The following is a 24,104-nucleotide window of genomic DNA, read 5'->3' on the forward strand; positions in this document are numbered from 1 at the left end:
TAGTTAACCAGATCAGCCTGTAGTTAACCAGATCAGCCTGTAGTTAACCAGATAGTTAACCAGATCAGCCTGTAGTTAACCAGATCAGCCTATAGTTAACCAGATAGTTAACCAGATCAGCCTGTAGTTAACCAGATAGTTAACCAGATATTTAACCAGATAGTTAACCAGATAGTTAACCAGATCAGCCTGTAGTTAACCAGATCAGCCTGTAGTTAACCATATCAGCCTATATTTAACCAGATAGTTAACCAGATATTTAACCAGATAGTTAACCAGATCAGGCTACATTTAACAGCAGGACGTTTTATAGGCTGATCTGCTATATGTATTTCTTTGTATATATTTTGTTAATAGTTCACTATAGTGTTCTGCACCGTACGGGCCGCTTACTCGTCATCTTTCTAGTGAGATATTGGACATGATCCAAGAAAGGACTGGGCAACATTGTGGGCTCCCAAGGTTAATTGGTGAACGGGCAAGCTGCTCGTCGGCCTGGTCGCAATTCCAAAGCCTCTTGTTCTGTCCCCTGATTTGCTGTGAGCGATGACACAGCGTCTGCAGAGAGCGTTTTGAACCTGCGCCCAGGGGGAGGCTCCTTGAACCCTATGGGGCAGCACACTGCGACCCTGTGAACCCAGGCGCGTGGCCACCTGATTTCCCCAGAGCCCCGGCTCTGTGACCTGCTTCTCTTTCAGACCCATGTAAATGCCCCCCCCCCCCCCCCCTCCTCCCCAGTCAGAGAGACAACAGAGACTGATACAGCTAAGGGATAAGAGGCACTAGTCCAGCCAGTAGTCCCACCATGCCACTGGACATAAATGGATTTAGATCTTTGATTTGTCTGGACATGTCTTGACCTACTATGATGTTGAATGATGTCTGTTTTGTCCTACTATGATGTTGAATGATGTCTGCTTTGTGCTACTATGATGTTGAATGATGTCTGTTCTGTCCAACTGTGGAATGATGACTGTTTTGTCCTACTATGATGTTGAATGATGTCTGTTTTGTCTGGACTATGATGTTGAATGATGTCTGTTTTGTCCGGACTATGATGTTGAATGATGTCTGCTTTGTGCTACTATGATGTTGAATGATGTCTGTTCTGTCCAACTGTGGAATGATGTCTGTTTTGTCCTACTATGATGTTGAATGATGTCTGTCTTGTCCTACTATGATGTTGAATGATGTCTGTTTTGTCTGGACTATGATGTTGAATGATGTCTGTTTTGTCTGGACTATGATGTTGAATGATGTCTGTTCTGTCCAACTGTGGAATGATGTCTGTTTTGTCCTACTATGATGTTGAATGATGTCTGTTCTGTCCAACTGTGGAATGATGTCTGTTTTGTCCTACTATGATGTTGAATGATGTCTGTCTTGTCCTACTATGATGTTGAATGATGTCTGTTTTGTCTGGACTATGATGTTGAATGATGTCTGTTTTGTCCGGACTATGATGTTGAATGATGTCTGCTTTGTGCTACTATGATGTTGAATGATGTCTGTTCTGTCCAACTGTGGAATGATGTCTGTTTTGTCCTACTATGATGTTGAATGATGTCTGATTTGTCCTACTACGATGTTGAAGGACAAAGGAAACACTGCTCTTGGTAGCATCACTGCTATTTAATGAGCTTACGTATCGGCCTCACGGCCGTGATGCTACCGAGAGCAGTGTTTCCTTTGTCCTTCATCGTGTTCAACAGTTGCCATGCACCTGCAAAGAGAGATTGTTCAGATGCCTTTTGAATTGTGTCCCACTATGATGTTGAATTATGTCTGTTTTGCCCGGACTACGATGTCTCTTATGCCCTACTTTGTAACGTCAACATATTTGAATTGTTAGATTGTAATGCCAACCAGTTTTTCAGTACTTCATGACTGAATTAGTTTTGTTGTCTCTACTTCAATGTACAGTACAGTATTTGGGTCTTTTGAGTTCAGCGTCCTTAGAGCTATGTTTAGGCCCACCCACTGTTCCATATCTGCGTATGTAGATCCATTTCCCCTGTGTTTATCCAAAGCAAACTCCATAAAGGCATATATGAATATTTTAGCTGCTCTTCTGCTCATGGCGAAAGGTTATTATGGCCCATGCAGGTAAAGTGTTCTGTTGTTGTTAGCAGCTACAGCGCAAATGGCTTATTCAACATAGCTAATTACTCCATGCAAAACGCTTTCATGAGTCATTGGTTTCAGCTAGCCAGAAGTCATGCCGTGTACTGCTACCAGTACGTGTTTCTCTCCCAACTCTAAACAGATAGGTACAGCTACCACATCATGTTTCCCTCCCAACTCTAAACAGATAGGAACTGCTACCACATCATGTTTCCCTCCCAACGCTAAACAGATAGGAACTGCTACCAGTACATGTTTCCCTCCCAACTCTAAACAGATAGGTACAGCTACCACATCATGTTTCCCTCCCAACTCTAAACAGATAGGTACTGCTACCAGTACATGTTTCCCTCCCAACTCTAAACAGATAGGTACAGCTACCACATCATGTTTCCCTCCCAACTCTAAACAGATAGGTACAGCTACCACATCATGTTTCCCTCCCAACTCTAAACAGATAGGTACAGCTACCACATCATGTTTCCCTCCCAACTCTAAACAGATAGGTACTGCTAACAGTACATGTTTCCCTCCCAAATCTAAACAGATAGGTACAGCTACCACATCATGTTTCCCTCCCAACTCTAAACAGATAGGTACTGCTACCAGTACATGTTTCCCTCCCAAATCTAAACAGATAGGTACAGCTACCACATCATGTTTCCCTCCCAACTCTAAACAGATAGGTACAGCTACCACATCATGTTTCCCTCCCAACTCTAAACAGATAGGTACAGCTACCACATCATGTTTCCCTCCCAACTCTAAACAGATAGGAACTGCTACCAGTAGATGTTTCCCTCCCAACTCTAAACAGATAGGTACTGCTACCACATCATGTTTCCCTCCCAACTCTAAACAGATAGGAACTGCTACCAGTACATGTTTCCCTCCCAACGCTAAACAGATAGGAACTGCTACCAGTAGATGTTTCCCTCCCAACTCTAAACAGATAGGTACTGCTACCACATCATGTTTCCCTCCCAACTGAAACAGATAGGAACTGCTGCCACATCCAGTTTCCCTCCCAACTGAAACAGATAGGAACTGCTACCACATCATGTTTCCCTCCCAACTCTAAACAGATAGGTACAGCTACCACATCATGTTTCCCTCCCAATTGAAACAGATAGGTACTGTTACCACATCATGTTTCCCTCCCAACTGAAACAGATAGGTACTGCTACCAGTACATGTTTCCCACCCAACTCTAAACAGATAGGAACTGCTACCACATCATGTTTCCCTCCCAACTCTAAACAGATAGGAACTGCTGCCACATCATGTTTCCCTCCCAACTGAAACAGATAGGAACTGCTACCACATCATGTTTCCCTCCCAACTGAAACAGATAGATACTGATACCACATCATGTTTCCCTCCCAACTGAAACATATAGGTACTGCTACCACATCATGTTTCCCTCCCAACTGAAACATAGATACTGCTACCACATCATGTTTCCCTCCCAACTGAAACAGATAGATACTGCTACCACATCATGTTTCCCTCCCAACTCTAAACAGATGGGTTCAGCTACCACATCACGTTTCCCTCCCAACTCTAAACAGATAGGAACTGCCATACGTCTGTTTTCGTTTCAGGTGACTGACAACGAATTTCCCTAACAGGGTGTGTCTCTCTCCCGTCGGTGTGCCCCGGACATTATTAAGACGGACGACGCTGTCACGGGGAGGACGGTGTTGTCGCCATATGAGTGTTTTTGCTCTACTCTGTTAACATTATCGTGGCTGATGGTGTTGTTATTCTTTTCTCAGAGCACGAATACAGATGTGCTGATCACTGTGAAAACTAACGCTTAGCATAGAAAATGTAGCCATTGAAATACATTTGAAGGCTATGTGGTGCATCTCATCTACAGGTAACTGCCGAAATAAAGGAAACACTTGAGTAAAAGAGGGATACAAAAGTATATTGAAAGCAGGTATTTCCACACAGGTGTGGTTCCTGAGTATATTAAGCAATTAACATCCCATCATGCTTAGGGTCATGTATGGAAATAACCAGTTGCCCATTATTTTGGCTACCATGGCTAGAAGAATAGATCTCAGTGACTTTGAAAGAGTCCTCCTCAAAGGAACATGAGGAGTTTAAAGGGGGTGTGTGTGTGCGTCTCAGTCATCAGATCTCAACCCAATTGAACACTTATGGGAGACCCTGGAGCGGCGCCTTGAGACAACGTTTTCCACCACGTTCAAAAAAACACAAAATTACGGAACTTATTGTGGAAGAATTGGTGTCACATCCCTCCAATAGAGTTCCAGATACGTGTGGAATCTATGCCAAGGCGCATTGAAGCTGCTCTGGCAGCTCGTGGTGTTTCCTTTACTTTGGGAGTTACCTGTATATTTGCAGACAACGTGGAGCATTTCTCTGCCTGGGTTATACATTATGGCAATACGGGGTGGCTATACTGTATGAACGAGCCACAGCCAAAGAAAAGCAAACCTCAAACTAAATTGATTGTTACTGAGAGCTATTTATGCAGCTAGTGATTTAAACAATACTGTACATTCAACTAGAATAAGGCAAGGCTAGCGAACACAGGCATCTTTAGGAACACCTTCCTAATACTGAGTTGCCCTCAGAACAACCTCAATTGGTCGGGGCATGGACTCTACAAGGTGTTAAAGGAGTTCCACAGGGATGCTGACCCATGTTGACTCCAGGCTGGCTGGATGTCCTCTGGGTGGTGGACCGTTCTTGATACACACGGGAAACTGTTGAGCGTAGAAAAACCCAGAAGCGTTGCAGTTCTTGACACTCAAACCGGGTGCACCCTGGCACCTATTACCACACCCCATTCAAAGGCACATAACTATTCTGTCTTCACCCTGGCACAAATACACAATCCATGTTTCAATTATCTCAAGGCTTAAAACATCCTTCTTTAAACCCGTCTCCTCCCCTTCATCGACACTGATTGAAATGGATTTAACAAGTGACATCAATAAGGGATTATATCTTTCACCTGGTCAGTCTATGTCATGGAAAGAGCAGGTGTACTTAATGTGTTGTACACTCAGTACAAATGAGCCCCTTGAGTGGTAAAGGAAATTGTATGCATTAAGGCTACACAGTAATCACAGTAGAGATACTAGCGCTGCCATTGAAAGCCTTTCAGCATTCCTACGCTCACTATTCCATCTAGTACAGCTACTGTTAGTCATGGAGGTGGTGCTGTGGCTGCAATGGAAACAACATTATTTGTGTCGTAGTTGGACTAGTAGTACAACTTCACACCTTCCCATGACAAGTCGTGCATGTTAATGTCCTCTCTCCCCCTCTCTACCTCTCTCTGTCTCTCTCTCTCCCCCTCCCTACCTCTCTCTGTCTCTCTCTCTCCCCCTCCCTCTCTCTCCCTCGCTCCCCCTCCGTCTCTCTCTCTCCCCCTCTCTCTCTCTCTCCCTCCCTCCCTCTCCCCCCCTCTCTCTCTACCTCTCTCTCTCTCCCTGCCTCTCTCTCTCTCCCTGCCTCTCTCTCTCTCTCTCTCCCTACCTCTCTCTCTGTCTCTCTTGCTATCTCTCTCTCCATCTCTCTCTCTCCCTACCTCTCTCTCTCCCCCCCTCTCTCTCCCTCTCTCTTGCTATCTCTCTCCCATGACAAGTCGTGCATGTTAATGTCCTCTCTCTCCCTCTCTCCCCCTCCGTCTCTATCTCTCTCCCTACCTCTCTCTCTCCCTCTCTCTCTCCCCCCCCCTCTCTCCCTACGTCTCTCTCTCCCCATCTCTCTCTCTTCCCCCCCTCTCTCCCTCTCTGTCTCTCTTGCTATCTCTCTCTCCGTCTCTCTCTGTCCTTTAGGATGCTGAAGCAGGTGTGATAAATGCTGCCGTTTAAATCAAAGCCCTCCTCCTCTCTCCCCCTACCTGACTCTGGGGAGAGGAGGATGTCTCCATGCAGATTGATATCAGGGGGCCCGGCCATATCCTGCAAGGGCTGAGTGATGGTCTGTCTGGATAAAAAATGAACTTCATTCCCAGCACGCCGGCTATGATTCATGTTTCCCCTCCAATCCCCCCCCCCCCCCCCCCCCCCAGTACCACAGTACACTGCTCTCTCCCTGGAAACATGTGGGCTACATGTTCCAGTGTAGCACCACCTGCCCACCCCAGCAAATCCCATTACCGTGTGGGTCTGTGTGTGTGTGTCTTATACTCTGCTGCATCCAAAGTGACCATTTAGTTTCCTCTTAGCTGGGTTGGCTTATTTAACATTGGAGATTTTTCGTTAGATGCCATTTTCGTTTTTTTTTTTTTTCAAAGCGGGTGGCAACCCCTTTTCCGTCGTCAAGGTGATCAGTGAGAGGAGACCGTTGTACCGGAATGGTTTGAACCAGAGACGTATGTATCCTAGTTAAAAACCCTGACTAGGATATGAAAGTGCTGCTATCTCCACTTGGTGTCTGTGTGTGAAGGGTGCTCATTGTGGCTGTGAGCTGAGTATCATCCTGGCAGCCATCTTGTGTGAGACAGACTGGCACAGTATGCCCAGAAGGAGTCTGCAGTCGGAGGACACTGTGACCTCACCTTGAGTCACATGTTATAGGAGACAGCTGCAGACAGCTCCGTTCTGCCCTGATACTGTTTGACAGTCAAACGTAGACTCTGGGTGGAATTAGTCAGAGCTTGCATGCTGTCCCCTTTCCCTCAACGAGGACACAGTAAAACACGTGAGTGGGTAGTGAGGAAGAGGAGGAAAGGCGAACATGTGAGTGGGTAGTGAGGAAGAGGAGGAAAGGAGAACACGTGAGTGGGTAGTGAGGAAGAGGAGGAAAGGAGAACACGTGAGTGGGTAGTGAGGAAGAGGAGGAAAGGAGAACACGTGAGTGGGTAGTGAGGAAGAGGAGGAAAGGAGAACACGTGAGTGGGTAGTGAGGAAGAGGAGGAAAGGAGAACACGTGAGTGGGTAGTGAGGAAGAGGAGGAAAGGAGAACACGTGAGTGGGTAGTGAGGAAGAGGAGGAAAGGAGAACACGTGAGTGGGTAGTGAGGAAGAGGAGGAAAGGAGAACACGTGAGTGGGTAGTGAGGAAGAGGAGGAAAGGAGAACACGTGAGTGGGTAGTGAGGAAGAGGAGGAGAACACGTGAGTGGGTAGTGAGGAAGAGGAGGAAAGGAGAACACGTGAGTGGGTAGTGAGGAAGAGGAGGAAAGGAGAACATGTGAGTGGGTAGTGAGGATAGGAGGAAAGGAGAACACGTGAGTGGGTAGTGAGGAAGAGGAGAACACGTGAGTGGGTAGTGAGGAAGAGGAGGAAAGGAGAACATGTGAGTGGGTAGTGAGGAAGAGGAGGAAAGGAGAACACGTGAGTGGGTAGTGAGGAAGAGGAGAACACGTGAGTGGGTAGTGAGGAAGAGGAGGAAAGGAGAACACGTGAGTGGGTAGTGAGGAAGAGGAGGAAAGGAGAACATGTGAGTGGGTAGTGAGGAAGAGGAGGAAAGGAGAACATGTGAGTGGGTAGTGAGGAAGAGGAGGAAAGGAGAACATGTGAGTGGGTAGTGAGGAAGAGGAGGAAAGGAGAACACGTGGGGCCTCCCTGTCTTCCTACCCGAGGCTGAGTTAGCAGTGAACCCCTGGTCTCCACTTTATCAACCAGACCACCCCTCCTGGTCTATCTCTGCTAGCCACAGAGGTTAGCTCCCTCCTGGTCTATCTCTGCTTGCCACAGAGGTTAGCTCCCTTCAGGTCTATCTATGCTTGCCACAGAGGTTAGCTCCCTCCTGGTCTATCTATGCTTGCTTCAGAGGTTAGCTCCCTCATGGTCTATCTCTGCTAGCCACAGAGGTTAGCTCCCTCCTGGCCTATCCCTGCTAGCCACAGAGGTTAGCTCCCTCCTGGTCTATCTATGCTTGCTTCAGAGGTTAGCTCCCTCATGGTCTATCTCTGCTTGCCACAGAGGTTAGCTCCCTCCTGGTCTATCTATGCTTGCTTCAGAGGTTAGCTCCCTCCTGGTCTATCTATGCTTGCTTCAGAGGTTAGCTCCCTCCTGGTCTATCTCTGCTTGCCACAGAGGTTAGCTCCCTCCTGGTCTATCCCTGCTAGCCACAGAGGTTAGCTCCCTCCTGATCCATCTCTGCTAGCCACAGAGGTTAGCTCCTTCCTGGTCTATCTCTGCTAGCCACAGAGGTTAGCTCCCTCCTTCCTACTGTTAACACTTGACAGGTAGTTTGTGACAAGGTAAACTATGTGTTAGCGGGGGCTATTTTTGTGTACAACACCAACGAGCAATCCAATATGTATTTATAGACCGCTCTGCGCTATTTTACACAGGATACGGTCAACCCCTGGGTTATAATACTTGTATAAGTGTGTCATAGTCAGACACTCCTGCTAGCGGCTGGTCCTCCCTTTCTAGTTGACCGGACAACACCCTCACGGGTGAGTCACACTCGCTAAGTCCCGGGTATAGGGTTTCAGCTAAGACTAATTACTTGAAATGAATTCTTAGCTGAAAGCAGGGATTCGACACTTCGTCAAAGACAAAGAAAGGGCAAACTACAGATACCCAGTGCTCCTTTTGTGTGTCTTTTACAAAGTTAACCTGGAGCTCCCCTATGGTTTCCTGCTGGAACCCACAATATGGTCTGGCTGCAGGACACCTAAGGTGAAGCCCCTGAGTCAGTAGCTGTTATAATGCTACTCTTCTTCTTCAGCACTTTATTCAACAAGTCATTCCACTAGTTAGTTAAAACCAGTAACACTTCTCTTTTGGTTCCACTAGTTAGTTAGAACCAGTAACACTTCTCTTTTGGTTCCACTAGTTAGTTAGAACCAGTAACACTTCTCTTTTGGTTCCACTAGTTAGTTAAAACCAGTAACACTTCTCTTTTGGTTCCACTAGTTAGTTAAAACCAGTAACACTTCTCTTTTGGTTCCACTAGTTAGTTAAAACCAGTAACACTTCTCTTTTGGTTCCACTAGTTAGTTAGAACCAGTAACACTTCTCTTTTGGTTCCACTAGTTAGTTAGAACCAGTAACACTTCTCTTTTGGTTCCACTAGTTAGTTAGAACCAGTAACACTTCTCTTTCCATTCCACTAGTTAGTTAAAACCAGTAACACTTCTCTTTTGGTTCCACTAGTTAGTTAAAACCAGTAACACTTCTCTTTTGGTTCCACTAGTTAGTTAGAACCAGTAACACTTCTCTTTCCATTCCACTAGTTAGTTAAAACCAGTAACACTTCTCTTTTGGTTCCACTAGTTAGTTAGAACCAGTAACACTTCTCTTTCCATTCCACTAGTTAGTTAGAACCAGTAACACTTCTCTTTTGGTTCCACTAGTTAGTTAAAACCAGTAACACTTCTCTTTTGGTTCCACTAGTTAGTTAGAACCAGTAACACTTCTCTTTTGGTTCCACTAGTTAGTTAGAACCAGTAACACTTCTCTTTCCATTCCACTAGTTAGTTAAAACCAGTAACACTTCTCTTTTGGTTCCACTAGTTAGTTAAAACCAGTAACACTTCTCTTTTGGTTCCACTAGTTAGTTAGAACCAGTAACACTTCTCTTTTGGTTCCACTAGTTAGTTAGAACCAGTAACACTTCTCTTTTGGTTCCACTAGTTAGTTAGAACCAGTAACACTTCTCTTTCCATTCCACTAGTTAGTTAAAACCAGTAACACTTCTCTTTTGGTTCCACTAGTTAGTTAAAACCAGTAACACTTCTCTTTTGGTTCCACTAGTTAGTTAGAACCAGTAACACTTCTCTTTCCATTCCACTAGTTAGTTAGAACCAGTAACACTTCTCTTTTGGTTCCACTAGTTAGTTAAAACCAGTAACACTTCTCTTTTGGTTCCACTAGTTAGTTAGAACCAGTAACACTTCTCTTTTGGTTCCACTAGTTAGTTAGAACCAGTAACACTTCTCTTTCCATTCCACTAGTTAGTTAAAACCAGTAACACTTCTCTTTCCATTCCACTAGTTAGTTAAAACCAGTAACACTTCTCTTTTGGTTCCACTAGTTAGTTAGAACCAGTAACACTTCTCTTTTGGTTCCACTAGTTAGTTAGAACCAGTAACACTTCTCTTTTGGTTCCACTAGTTAGTTAGAACCAGTAACACTTCTCTTTTGGTTCCACTAGTTAGTTAAAACCAGTAACACTTCTCTTTTGGTTCCACTAGTTAGTTAGAACCAGTAACACTTCTCTTTTGGTTCCACTAGTTAGTTAAAACCAGTAACACTTCTCTTTTGGTTCCACTAGTTAGTTAAAACCAGTAACACTTCTCTTTTGGTTCCACTAGTTAGTTAAAACCAGTAACACTTCTCTTTTGGTTCCACTAGTTAGTTAAAACCAGTAACACTTCTCTTTTGGTTCCACTAGTTAGTTAGAACCAGTAACACTTCTCTTTCCATTCCACTAGTTAGTTAAAACCAGTAACACTTCTCTTTTGGTTCCACTAGTTAGTTAAAACCAGTAACACTTCTCTTTTGGTTCCACTAGTTAGTTAAAACCAGTAACACTTCTCTTTTGGTTCCACTAGTTAGTTAAAACCAGTAACACTTCTCTTTTGGTTCCACTAGTTAGTTAGAACCAGTAACACTTCTCTTTCGGTTCCACTAGTTAGTTAGAACCAGTAACACTTCTCTTTTGGTTCCACTAGTTAGTTAAAACCAGTAACACTTCTTTTTTGGATCCACTAGTTAGTTAAAACCAGTAACACTTCTCTTTTGGTTCCACTAGTTAGTTAAAACCAGTAACACTTCTCTTTCCATTCCACTAGTTAGTTAGAACCAGTAACACTTCTCTTTTGGTTCCACTAGTTAGTTAAAACCAGTAACACTTCTCTTTCCATTCCACTAGTTAGTTAGAACCAGTAGCACTTCTCTTTTGGTTCCACTAGTTAGTTAAAACCAGTAACACTTCTCTTTCCATTCCACTAGTTAGTTAGAACCAGTAACACGTCTCTTTCAGTTCCACTAGTTAGTTAAAACCAGTAACACTTCTCTTTTGGTTCCACTAGTTAGTTAAAACCAGTAACACTTCTCTTTCCATTCCACTAGTTAGTTAGAACCAGTAACACTTCTCTTTTGGTTCCACTAGTTAGTTAAAACCAGTAACACTTCTCTTTCCATTCCACTAGTTAGTTAGAACCAGTAGCACTTCTCTTTTGGTTCCACTAGTTAGTTAAAACCAGTAACACTTCTCTTTTGGTTCCACTAGTTAGTTAGAACCAGTAGCACTTCTCTTTCGGTTCCACTAGTTAGTTAAAACCAGTAACACTTCTCTTTCCATTCCACTAGTTAGTTAAAACCAGTAACACTTCACTTGCCACAGAGGTTAGCTGCCTCCTGGTCTATCTCTGCTAGCCACAGAGGTTAGCTCCCTCCTGGTCTATCTCTGCTTGCCACATAGGTTAGCTCCCTCCTGGTCTATCTCTGCTTGCCACATAGGTTAGCTCCCTCCTGGTCTATCTCTGCTTGCCACAGAGGTTAGCTCCCTCCTGGTCTATCTGCTTGCCACAGAGGTTAGCTCCCTCCTGGTCTATCTCTGCTTGCCACAGAGGTTAGCTCCCTCCTGGTCTATCTCTGCTTGCCACAGAGGTTAGCTCCCTCCTGGTCTATCTCTGCTTGCCACAGAGGTTAGCTCCCTCCTGGTCTATCTTTGCTAGCCACAGAGGTTAGCTCCCTCCTGGTCTATCTCTGCTAGCCACAGAGGTTAGCTCCCTCCTGGTCTATCTCTGCTAGCCACAGAGGTTAGCTCCCTCCTGGTCTATCTCTGCTAGCCACAGAGGTTAGCTCCCTCTGGTCTATCTCTGCTTGCTCCTTTACACACAGTCAGTTAACATGTCTCCTTTACACGTGATGTCTACACACAGTCAGTTAACATGTCTCCTTTACACACAGTCAGTTAACATGTCTCCTTTACACACAGTCAGTTAACATGTCTCCTTTACACGTGATGTCTACACAGAGTCAGGTAACACGTTGGTTCTTTTGTAGGTCGCAACCACATCATGTTTCCCTCCCAACTGAAACAGATAGGAACTGCTACCACATCATGTTTCCCTCCCAACTCTAAACAGATAGGAACTGCTACCACATCATGTTTCCCTCCCAACTCTAAACAGATAGGAACTGCTACCACATCATGTTTCCCTCCCAACTCTAAACAGATAGGAACTGCTACCACATCATGTTTCCCTCCCAACTGAAACAGATAGGAACTGCTGCCACATCATGTTTCCCTCCCAACTGAAACAGATAGGAACCACTGCCACATCATGTTTCCCTCCCAACTCTAAACAGATAGGAACTGCTACCACATCATGTTTCCCTCCCAACTGAAACAGATAGGAACTGCTGCCACATCATGTTTCCCTCCCAACTGAAACGGATAGGAACTGCTGCCACATCATGTTTCCCTCCCAACTGAAACAGATAGGAACCACTGCCACATCATGTTTCCCTCCCAACTCTAAACAGATAGGAACTGCTACCACATCATGTTTCCCTCCCAACTGAAACGGATAGGAACCGCTGCCACATCATGTTTCCCTCCCAACTGAAACGGATAGGAACCGCTGCCACCGGCATCTAATAACATCATTTTATTGAAACGGAAAATGTTTTGACACTTAATTCAAAAATAAAATAAAAAACATCTGGTAATTTAAGCCCTGTTCCTTGTCATATTTAACCCTTGTGGCCCAAATGGCGTCAAAATCGAGGCTCGGGAGGAGTCTAAGTCAATCATAAAAGCACATTAAAAGTTTTTAAAGAGAAGTGTAACGTCAATAGAATAGCATTTCAATAATTGTACCCTGTAAAGAGTCTGATGGCTGACGGTTAAGGATAATGAGAGAGGAGAGAGAGGACAGCGGAGCGACATCCCATAATCAACACCTCAAATCTCCTGACACCAGCAAAACGGTGATAAGGAGATAAATATAAGTTTGACAGTAACTGAGGCGACAAGACGGCAAGGGGAGGAGCGTAATGTGATCACTCAGAGGAGGAAAATAGAATGGTGTAAAAGACCAACGTGATAGATAGATATCCCACGGGGCGGGTGGAAAGGACGTGAGGTAAAACGGATGGATCCGGTAATACACCTTTCTGCAGGTTCCCGTGGCTTCACAGGTACATACGCAGCCTGCGCACCGACTCTCCGCACCGACATGCCAACGCTCCAAAAAATAAACAACACATTCTACAAAAAGAGATATTAAAGTTCTACACGTAGGGTTGAGTGTACCCCTTTCATACCGTAGCACCGAAACACCTTGATACAAGACCAATGTCCACCGGTGGACAGATCCAATCCCAGATCCCCTTACCATAGATCCAATCCCAGATCCCCTTACCATAGATCCAATCCCAGATCCCCTTACCATAGATCCAATCCCAGATCCCCTTACCATAGATCCAATCCCAGATCCCCTTACCATAGATCCAATCCCAGATCCCCTTACCATAGATCCAATCCCAGATCCCCTTACCATAGATCCAATCCCAGATCCCCTTACCATAGATCCAATCCCAGATCCCCTTACCATAGATCCAATCCCAGATCCCCTTACCATAGATCCAATCCCAGATCCCCTTACCATAGATCCAATCCCAGATCCCCTTACCATAGATTCAATCCCAGATCCCCTTACCATAGATCCAATCCCAGATCCCCTTACCATAGATCCAATCCCAGATCCCCTTACCATAGATCCAATCCCAGATCCCCTTACCATAGATCCAATCCCAGATCCCCTTACCATAGATCCAATCCCAGATCCCCTTACCATAGATCCAATCCCAGATCCCCTTACCATAGATCCAATCCCAGATCCCCTTACCATATATTCAATCCCAGATCCCCTTACCATAGATCCAATCCCAGATCCCCTTACCATAGATCCAATCCCAGATCCCCTTACCATAGATCCAATCCCAGATCCCCTTACCATAGATCCAATCCCAGATCCCCTTACCATAGATCCAATCCCAGATCCCCTTACCATAGATCCAATCCCAGATCCCCTTACCATAGATCCAATCCCAGATCCCCTTACCATAGATCCAATCCCAGATCCCCTTACCATATATTCAATCCCAGATCCCCTTACCATAGATCCAATCCCAGATCCCCTTACCATAGATCCAATCCCAGATCCCCTTACCATAGATCCAATCCCAGATCCCCTTACCATATATTCAATCCCAGATCCCCTTACCATAGATCCAATCCCAGATCCCCTTACCATAGATCCAATCCCAGATCCCCTTACCATAGATCCAATCCCAGATCCCCTTACCATAGATCCAATCCCAGATGCCCTTACCATAGATCCAATCCCAGATCCCCTTACCATAGATCCAATCCCAGATCCCCTTACCATAGATCCAATCCCAGATCCCCTTACCATAGATCCAATCCCGGATCCCCTTACCATATATTCAATCCCGGATCCCCTTACCATAGATCCAATCCCAGATCCCCTTACCATAGATCCAATCCCAGATCCCCTTACCATAGATCCAATCCCAGATCCCCTTACCATAGATCCAATCCCAGATCCCCTTACCATAGATCCAATCCCAGATCCCCTTACCATATATTCAATCCCAGATCCCCTTACCATAGATCCAATCCCAGATCCCCTTACCATAGATCCAATCCCAGATCCCCTTACCATAGATCCAATCCCAGATCCCCTTACCATCAATCCAATCCCAGATCCCCTTACCATAGATCCAATCCCAGATCCCCTTACCATAGATCCAATCCCAGATCCCCTTACCATAGATCCAATCCCAGATCCCCATATCATAGATCCAATCCCAGATCCCCTTACCATAGATCCAATCCCAGATCCCCTTATCATAGATCCAATCCCAGATCCCCTTACCATAGATCCAATCCCAGATCCCCTTACCATAGATCCAATCCCAGATTCCCATATCATAGATCGAATCCCAGATCCCCTTATCGCAGATCCCCTTACCATAGATCCAATCCCAGATCCCCTTACCATAGATCCAATCCCAGATCCCCTTACCATAGATCCAATCCCAGATCCCCTTACCATAGATCCAATCCCAGATCCCCTTACCATAGATCCAATCCCAGATCCCCTTACCATAGATCCAATCCCAGATCCCCTTACCATAGATCCAATCCCAGATCCCCTTACCATAGATCCAATCCCAGATCCCCTTACCATAGATCCAATCCCAGATCCCCTTACCATAGATCCAATCCCAGATCCCCTTACCATAGATCCAATCCCAGATCCCCTTACCATAGATTCAATCCCAGATCCCCTTACCATAGATCCAATCCCAGATCCCCTTACCATAGATCCAATCCCAGATCCCCTTACCATAGATCCAATCCCAGATCCCCTTACCATAGATCCAATCCCAGATCCCCTTACCATAGATCCAATCCCAGATCCCCTTACCATAGATCCAATCCCAGATCCCCTTACCATAGATCCAATCCCAGATCCCCTTACCATAGATCCAATCCCAGATCCCCTTACCATAGATCCAATCCCAGATCCCCTTACCATAGATCCAATCCCAGATCCCCTTACCATAGATCCAATCCCAGATCCCCTTACCATATATTCAATCCCAGATCCCCTTACCATAGATCCAATCCCAGATCCCCTTACCATAGATCCAATCCCAGATCCCCTTACCATAGATCCAATCCCAGATCCCCTTACCATAGATCCAATCCCAGATCCCCTTACCATAGATCCAATCCCAGATCCCCTTACCATAGATCCAATCCCAGATCCCCTTACCATAGATCCAATCCCAGATCCCCTTACCATAGATCCAATCCCAGATCCCCTTACCATATATTCAATCCCAGATCCCCTTACCATAGATCCAATCCCAGATCCCCTTACCATAGATCCAATCCCAGATCCCCTTACCATAGATCCAATCCCAGATCCCCTTACCATAGATCCAATCCCAGATCCCCTTACCATATATTCAATCCCAGATCCCCTTACCATAGATCCAATCCCAGATCCCCTTACCATAGATCCAATCCCAGATCCCCTTACCATAGATCCAATCCCAGATCCCCTTACCATAGATCCAATCCCAGATCCCCTTACCATAGATCCAATCCCAGATCCCCTTACCATAGATCCAATCCCAGATCCCCTTACCATAGATCCAATCCCAGATCCCCTTACCATAGATCCAATCCCAGATCCCCTTACCATATATTCAATCCCGGATCCCCTTACCATAGATCCAATCCCAGATCCCCTTACCATAGATCCAATCCCAGATCCCCTTACCATATATTCAATCCCAGATCCCCTTACCATAGATCCAATCCCAGATCCCCTTACCATAGATCCAATCCCAGATCCCCTTACCATAGATCCAATCCCAGATCCCCTTACCATAGATCCAATCCCAGATCCCCTTACCATAGATCCAATCCCAGATCCCCTTACCATAGATCCAATCCCAGATCCCCTTACCATAGATCCAATCCCAGATCCCCTTACCATAGATCCAATCCCAGATCCCCTTACCATATATTCAATCCCAGATCCCCTTACCATAGATCCAATCCCAGATCCCCTTACCATAGATCCAATCCCAGATCCCCTTACCATAGATCCAATCCCAGATCCCCTTACCATCGATCCAATCCCAGATCCCCTTACCATAGATCCAATCCCAGATCCCCTTACCATAGATCCAATCCCAGATCCCCTTACCATAGATCCAATCCCAGATCCCCATATCATAGATCCAATCCCAGATCCCCTTACCATAGATCCAATCCCAGATCCCCTTATCATAGATCCAATCCCAGATCCCCTTACCATAGATCCAATCCCAGATCCCCTTACCATAGATCCAATCCCAGATTCCCATATCATAGATCGAATCCCAGATCCCCTTATCGCAGATCCCCTTACCATAGATCCAATCCCAGATCCCCTTACCATAGATCCAATCCCAGATCCCCTTACCATAGATCCAATCCCAGATCCCCTTACCATAGATCCAATCCCAGATCCCCTTACCATAGATCCAATCCCAGATCCCCTTACCATAGATCCAATCCCAGATCCCCTTACCATAGATCCAATCCCAGATCCCCTTATCATAGATCCAATCCCAGATCCCCTTACCATAGATCCAATCCCAGATCCTCATAACATAGATTCAATCCCAGATCCCCTTACCATAGATCCAATCCCAGATCCCCTTACCATAGATCCAATCCCAGATCCTCTTACCATAGATACAATCCCAGATTCCCATATCATAGATCCAATCCCAGATCCCCTTATCACAGATCCCCTTACCATAGATCCAATCCCAGATCCCCTTACCATAGATCCAATCCCAGATCCCCTTATCATAGATCCAATCCCAGATCCCCTTACCATAGATCCAATCCCAGATCCCCTTACCATAGATCCAATCCCAGATCCCCTTACCATAGATCCAATCCCAGATTCCCATATCATAGATCCAATCCCAGATCCCCTTATCACAGATCCCCTTACCATAGATCCAATCCCAGATCCCCTTACCATAGATCCAATCTCAGATCCCCTTATCATAGATCCAATCCCAGATCCCCTTACCATAGATCCAATCCCAGATCCCCTTACCATAGATCCAATCCCAGATCCTCATATCATAGATCCAATCCCAGATACCCTTATTTATTTATTTCACCTTTATTTAACCAGGTAGGCAAGTTGAGAACAAGTTCTCATTTACAATTGCGACCTGGCCAAGATAAAGCAAAGCAGTTCGACACATACAACAACACAGAGTTACACATGGAGGAAAACAAACATACAGTCAATAATACAGTAGAAAAATAAGTCTATATACAATGTGAGCAAGTGAGGTGAGATAAGGGAGGTAAAGGCAAAAAAAGGCCATGGTGGCGAAGTAAATACAATATAGCAAGTAAAACACTGGAATGGTAGATTTGCAGTGGAAGAATGTGCAAAGTAGAGATAGAAATAATGGGGTGCAAAGGAGCAAAATAAATAAAGTAGGGAAAGAGGTTGTTGTTTGGGCTAAAATATAGATGGGCTATGTACAGGGGCAGTAATCTGTGAGCTGCTCTGACAGCTGGTGCTTAAAGCTAGTGATGGAGATAAGCGTTTCCAGTTTCAGAGATGTTTGTAGTTCGTTCCAGTCATTGGCAGCAGAGAACTGGAAGGAGAGGCGGCCAAAGGAGGAATTGGTTTTGGGGGTGACCAAAGATATACCTGCTGGAGCGCGTGCTACAGGTGGCTGCTGCTATGGTGACCAGCGAGCTGAGATAAGAGGGTACTTTACCTAGCAGGGTCTTGTAGATGACCTGGAGCCAGTGGGTTTGGCAACGGGTATGAAGTGAGGGCCAGCCAACGAGAGCGTACAGGTCGCAGTGGTGGGTAGTATCCAATCCCAGATCCCCTTGTCATAGATCCAATCCCAGATCCCCTTGTCATAGATCCAATCCCAGATCCCCTTATCATAGATCCAATCACACATCCCCATATCACAGATCCCCTTACCACAGATCCCCATACCACAGATCCCCATACCACAGATCCCCTTATCACAGATCCCCATACCACAGATCCCCATACCACAGATCCCCTTATCCCAGATCCCCTTATCACAAATTCCTTACCACAGATCCCCATACCACAGATCCCCATACCACAGATCCCCATACCACAGATCCCCTTATCACAGATCCCCTTACCACAAATTCCTTACCACAGATCCCCTTATCCCAGATCCCATTACCACAGATCCTCATACCACAGATCCCCATACCACAGATCTCCTTATCCCAGATCCCCTTACCACAGATCCCCATACCACAGATCCCCTTACCACAGATCCCCTTATCACAGATCCCCTTATCACAGATCCCCTTATCACAGATCCCCATACCACAGATCCCCTTACCACAGATCCCTTTACCACAGAACCCCTTATCCCAAATCCCCTTACCACAGATCCACTTATCCCAGATCTCCTTATCACAGAACCCCTTATCCCAGATCCCCTTACCACCGATCCCCATACCACAGATCCCCATACCACAGATCCCCTTATCCCAGATCCCCTTATCACAAATTCCTTACCACAGATCCCCATACCACAGATCCCCATACCACAGATCCCCTTATCACAGATCCCCTTACCACAAATTCCTTACCACAGATCCCCTTATCCCAGATCCCCTTACCACAGATCCTCATACCACAGATCCCCATACCACAGATCTCCTTATCCCAGATCCCCTTACCACAGATCCCCATACCACAGATCCCCTTACCACAGATCCCCTTATCACAGATCCCCTTATCACAGATCCCCATACCACAGATCCCCTTACCACAGAACCCCTTATCCCAAATCCCCTTACCACAGATCCACTTTTCCCAGATCTCCTTATCACAGAACCCCTTATCCCAGATCCCCTTACCACAGATCCCCATACCACAGATCCCCATACCACAGATCCCCTTATCACAGATCCAACCCCTTGGGAGAAACTAAAAGGCCTTTACTTTAACCCTTCAGATGAAATGGAAACCCTTCACAGAAATACAACCCAGTCCAGTATATGAAGTCCACCCCCCCCCTTTTGCAATTGATCAAAATGTATGATAACCGTAATAGAGATTTGTTAGCAATTGATTAAAGGTCACATGTAGCCTAACAGATGTTGAAGAACAATAAAAAGATCAATATCGGGCAGAAATATTGGTCTTAATCCACACGCAACATTATAACAATGATCAAGGAGTTTTTGGGACTGGCATGTGAGAACAACACATCCCAAATAAATATAGCAGGCACATTGTTGAACATATATTAATTCCTTTTTTTTTCGAGAAGGTGAAAGAGATTGATTTAAACACGTATAGCCTTTTTAAAAAATAGGACTTAATTGCGGTTAGCCAGGGATGGCTTTTAAAGAGGATAGCTGAACATTCCAAGAGTCCTCCAAAAAGCCATGGCGTCACGAGGTGGAAACCGGCACAGGTTGAAACTGTGGTAACACCGGTGAACGTTAACGAGGTACTCACCCTAAGGACACCACTTCTCCTGAAGCACTCTTCTGCGTTACTTGACTGAAGGGACACAGCTCGTAAATATACCTTCAGAGAAGAATAGAACAAAAAAATATTTTTTTTTGAAAAATAGTTACTTTCACCATGTCCTGTTGAACACAGAATAGTGTAATTTTCACTCTACATATCTGCACTAATCTCCATTGATGTGTACAGTTATATGTTCAGTTAGAAAAATATATGGATGTGGAAGACACATTGGCACAGTATCCCAGACACAGATTAAGCCTGGACTAAAATATAATTTTCAATGGATATCGAGATTGCTTTTTAATATCAGGACTAGGCTTAATCTGTACCAGTCACAGTACCAGTCACAGTCACAGTACCAGTCACAGTACCAGTACCAGTCACAGTACCAGTCACAGTACCAGTCACAGTCACAGTACCAGTCACAGTACCAGTACCAGTCACAGTACCAGTCACAGTACCAGTCACAGTACCAGTACCAGTCACAGTACCAGTACCAGTCACAGTACCAGTCACAGTACCAGTACCAGTCACAGTCACAGTACCAGTCACAGTACCAGTCAGTCACAGTACCAGTACCAGTACCAGTCACAGTACCAGTACCAGTACCAGTACCAGTCACAGTACCAGTCACAGTACCAGTCACAGTACCAGTACCAGTCACAGTACCAGTACCAGTCACAGTACCAGTCACAGTACCAGTCACAGTACCAGTACCAGTCACAGTACCAGTACCAGTCACAGTACCAGTCACAGTACCAGTCACAGTACCAGTACCAGTACCAGTCACAGTACCAGTCACAGTACCAGTCACAGTCACAGTACCAGTACCAGTCACAGTACCAGTCACAGTACCAGTCACAGTACCAGTCACAGTACCAGTACCAGTCACAGTACCAGTCACAGTCACAGTACCAGTCACAGTACCAGTCACAGTACCAGTACCAGTACCAGTCACAGTACCAGTACCAGTCACAGTACCAGTCACAGTACCAGTCACAGTACCAGTACCAGTACCAGTCACAGTACCAGTACCAGTCACAGTACCAGTATCAGTCACAGTACCAGTCTTAGTACTAGTCACAGTACCATTACCAGTACAAGTCACAGTACCAGTACCAGTCACAGTACCAGTACCAGTCACAGTACCAGTACCAGTCACAGTACCAGTACCAGTCACAGTACCAGTCAAAGGTTTGGACACAACCTACTCATTCAAGGGTTCATTATCATTTTACTTATTTTCAACATTGTAGAATAATAGACTTCAGAACTATGAAATACCATGTGAAATCACGTGGTAATCAAAAAAGTGTTAAGCAAATCAAAATATATGTTTTATTTATTTATTTATTTATTTTAATTTTTTTAAGTAGCCACCCTTTGCCTTGAAGACAGCTTTGCACACTCTTGGCATTCTCTCAACCAGCTAAATGAGGTAGTCACCTGGAATGCATTTCAATTAACAGATGTGCCTTGTTAAAAGCTAATTTGTGGAATTTCTTTCATTCTTAAGGTGTTTGAGCTAATCATTTGTGTTGTGACAAGGTAGGGGTGGTATACAGAAGATAGCCCTATTTGGTAAAAGACCAAGTCCATATTATGTCAAGAACAGCTCAAATAAGCAAAAATAAATGACAGTCCATCATTACTTTAAGACATGAAGGTCACTTTAACACAACATTTCAAGAACTTTGAAGGATTCTTCAAGTGCAGTCGTAAAAACCATCAAGTGCTGTGGTGAAACTGCCTCTCATGAGGACCGCCACAGGAAAGGAAGACCCAGAGTTACCAATGGACATTAGACCGGTGGAAATCTGTCCTTTGGTCTGATGACTCCAAATTTGAGATTTGTGGTTCCAACCATCATGTCTTTGTGAGACGCAGAGTAGGTGAATGGATGATCTCTCCACATGCGGTTCCCACATGAAGCATGGAGGAGGTGGTATATTATGGTGCTGTGCTGGTGACACTGTCTGTGATTTATTTAGAATTTATCTAGCATTCTGCAGTAAAACACCATCCCATCTGGTTTGCGCTTAGTGGGATTATCATTTGTTTTTCAACAGGACAATGACCCCAAACACACCTTCAGGCTGTATAAGGGCTATTTCAAAAAGGAGGAGAGTGATGAAGTGCTGCATCAGATGACCTGGCCTCCCCAATCACCCGACCTCAACCCAAATGAGATGGTTTGGGATGAGTTGGACCGCAGATTGAAGGAAAAGCAGCCAACAAGTGCTCAGCATATGTGGGAACTCCTTCAAGATTGCTGGAAAAGCATTCCAGGTGAAGCTGGTTGAGAGAATGCCAAGAGTGTGCAAAACTGTCATCAAGGCAAAGGGTGGCTACTTTGAAAAATCTCAAATATAAAACATATTTAGATTTGTTTAACACTTTTTTGGTTACTACATGATTCCATATGTGTTAATGTTTTCACTATTATTGTACAATGTAGAAAATAGTAAAAATAAAGAAAAACCCTTGAATGAGTAGGTGTGTCCAAACCTTTGACTGGTACTGTGTATCCCTTCTGTCACATAGCTATATGAGGAAGGTACGAAGACGAACGCACACAGGCCAGCATTATTGAACAAAGCCCTGTTGGCCACCATTTTGTCTCAACTCTCTGTCAAGGAGCCACTGGTGGCCACGCACAGCTTTTCTACCCAGACTCAGGAGACTGGAGAAGCTAGCAATTAGTGCAGGCCGTTGTTAACGTTGGCTAGTGAGCGCCAGAGAGTGGAAAAGACAGAGAAGAGCTCCAGTAAACTGATCAAAGAACTGGATGGAGAAAAGGACAGAGGTAAGCCAGCAGGGTTTGTTCTTGACATTTGAACCAATGCATTGACTAATACAAAAGGAAAGGAAGAGGCCAAGTCAACCAAAATGAAAGAGAGTGAGAGAGGGGAAGAGAAAGAGCAAGGGATGGGGTGGAAGAAAGGTTGAAGTGAAAGTGGATGTGGGTCGGGGAGGGGGAGGGGTCAAAAGCAGAGAGAGGAAAAAGAAAGATGAAAGAAAACGATGAATATCAGAGAAGAGAGGGAGAGGGGGGGATAGAGAGAGGGGGGGTAGAGAGAGTGGGGGTTAGAGAGAGGGGGGTTAGAGAGAGGGGGGGTAGAGAGAGGGGGGGGTAGAGAGAGAGAGGGGTAGAGAGAGAGGGGGTAGAGAGAGAGGAGTAGAGAGAGAGGGGGATAGAGGGAGACGGGGGTAGAGAGAGAGCGGGGTAGAGAGAGAGGGGGGGTAGAGAGAGGGGGGGTAGAGAGAGAGGGGGTAGAGAGAGAGGGGGTAGAGAGAGAGGAGTAGAGAGAGAGGGGGATAGAGGGAGAGGGGGGTAGAGAGAGAGCGGGGTAGAGAGAGATGGGGGTAGAGAGAGAGGGGGATAGAGAGAGAGGGGGATAGAGGGAGAGGGGGGGTAGAGAGAGAGGGGGATAGAGGGAGAGGGGGGGTAGAGAGAGAGCGGGGAAGAGAGAGAGAGAGGGGGCTAGAGAGAGAGAGGGGAAGAGAGAGATGGTGGTAAGGGAAGAGAGAGAGAGAGACGGGGGAGAGAGAGAGAGAGAGACGGGGGTAGAGGGAGAGAGAGGGGGTGTAGAGGGAGAGGGGGGGTAGAGAGAGAGGAGTAGAGAGAGAGGGGGATAGAGAGAGAGGGGGGGTAGAGAGAGAGAGAGGGGGTAGAGAGAGAGGGGGGGTATAGAGTGAGAGGGGATAGAGAGAGAGGGGGTAGAGATAGAGGGGGTAGAGAGAGAGAAGGGGAGAGGGGGGTAGAGAGAGGGGTGGGGTAGAGAGAGAGGGGGTAGAGAGGGAGGGGTAAAGAGAGAGAGGGGTAGGGAGAGAGAGTGGGTAGAGAGAGAGGGGGGTAAAGAGAGAGGGGGGTAAAGAGAGGGAGGGGTTAAAAAGAGAGAGGGGTAAA

General features: G+C 45.6%; 1 protein-coding gene across 1 annotated transcript in view; it reads right to left on the minus strand.

Annotated features, from left to right (window-relative positions):
* LOC110500776 (glucosidase 2 subunit beta) overlaps positions 1–24,104 on the minus strand; it is a 274,702-nt gene that overhangs the window by 32,456 nt on the left and 218,142 nt on the right. Inside the window, exon 13 of the mRNA XM_036958295.2 lies at positions 20,180–20,251. Within this exon, the coding sequence (XP_036814190.2) occupies positions 20,180–20,251 (72 nt within the window). The remainder of the gene's footprint in view (positions 1–20,179; positions 20,252–24,104) is intronic.

Source organism: Oncorhynchus mykiss, chromosome 21, assembly GCF_057628025.1.
Source record: "Oncorhynchus mykiss isolate SJ-2025 chromosome 21, ASM5762802v1, whole genome shotgun sequence".
Lineage (NCBI taxonomy): Eukaryota > Metazoa > Chordata > Actinopteri > Salmoniformes > Salmonidae > Oncorhynchus > Oncorhynchus mykiss.